At 43.8% G+C, this 580-nt stretch overlaps 1 protein-coding gene across 1 annotated transcript in view; it reads left to right on the top strand.

Annotated features, from left to right (window-relative positions):
* Positions 1–259: 259 nt before the first annotated feature.
* The window catches only part of LOC105448242 (proline-rich receptor-like protein kinase PERK9), a 6,905-nt gene continuing 6,584 nt past the window's right edge, over positions 260–580 (top strand). Inside the window, exon 1 of the mRNA XM_011686713.1 lies at positions 260–288. Within this exon, the coding sequence (XP_011685015.1) occupies positions 260–288 (29 nt within the window). The remainder of the gene's footprint in view (positions 289–580) is intronic.

Below are 580 nucleotides of genomic sequence, written 5' to 3'. Positions count from 1 at the left end.
TCATTTCGCATAGACTGTACATATGCGATTGTGTGACGTTCATGTGACAACGTCACACTATCGAGTTGGCGTTGAGCGATAAATCATCTTAAAACAATTGAACAAAATGGAAATACAGCACAGAAATGAGATGCCCGGGAAAAAAAGTTCCACATAAAATTGTTACGTCCGGACCCCAGGATATTTATTTCGGTAGTTTGAGTGCGAGAGTAAATCCCGTGTGCGAACGAGATGGGACTGGAAGTGGAGGGGGTAAGGAATGACGCAACTAGATGAGCTGTCTCGCAGGTACGCGCCGAGGCGGACGATGCGAGTCGAAGGCGCTTTTGCAAGAGTTCGAAAACGAGTCAATGTCCTTAGAAGGACACTATTACTTCGTTTTATTGAACCAGCGCGATCGTCGGTCCTATTTTAGTCAGGGAACTTAATCCCTATGACTTGGGATCGGACCTGTGCGATTTTCCGGGGCGGAATGAGCTGTGAGGCGGGTGTGAGGTCGTTAATTAAAATAAAGAGAGTTGCATTTAAACTTAACAATTGAGTTTATTAGAATCTAGATTAACATAATTCATAGTATCTA

This window comes from Wasmannia auropunctata, unplaced genomic scaffold (genome assembly GCF_000956235.1).
Source record: "Wasmannia auropunctata unplaced genomic scaffold, wasmannia.A_1.0 LD336116.1, whole genome shotgun sequence".
Lineage (NCBI taxonomy): Eukaryota > Metazoa > Arthropoda > Insecta > Hymenoptera > Formicidae > Wasmannia > Wasmannia auropunctata.
The sequence above is the reverse complement of the archived record's forward strand: the minus strand, read 5'-3'. Positions and strand labels throughout refer to the sequence as shown.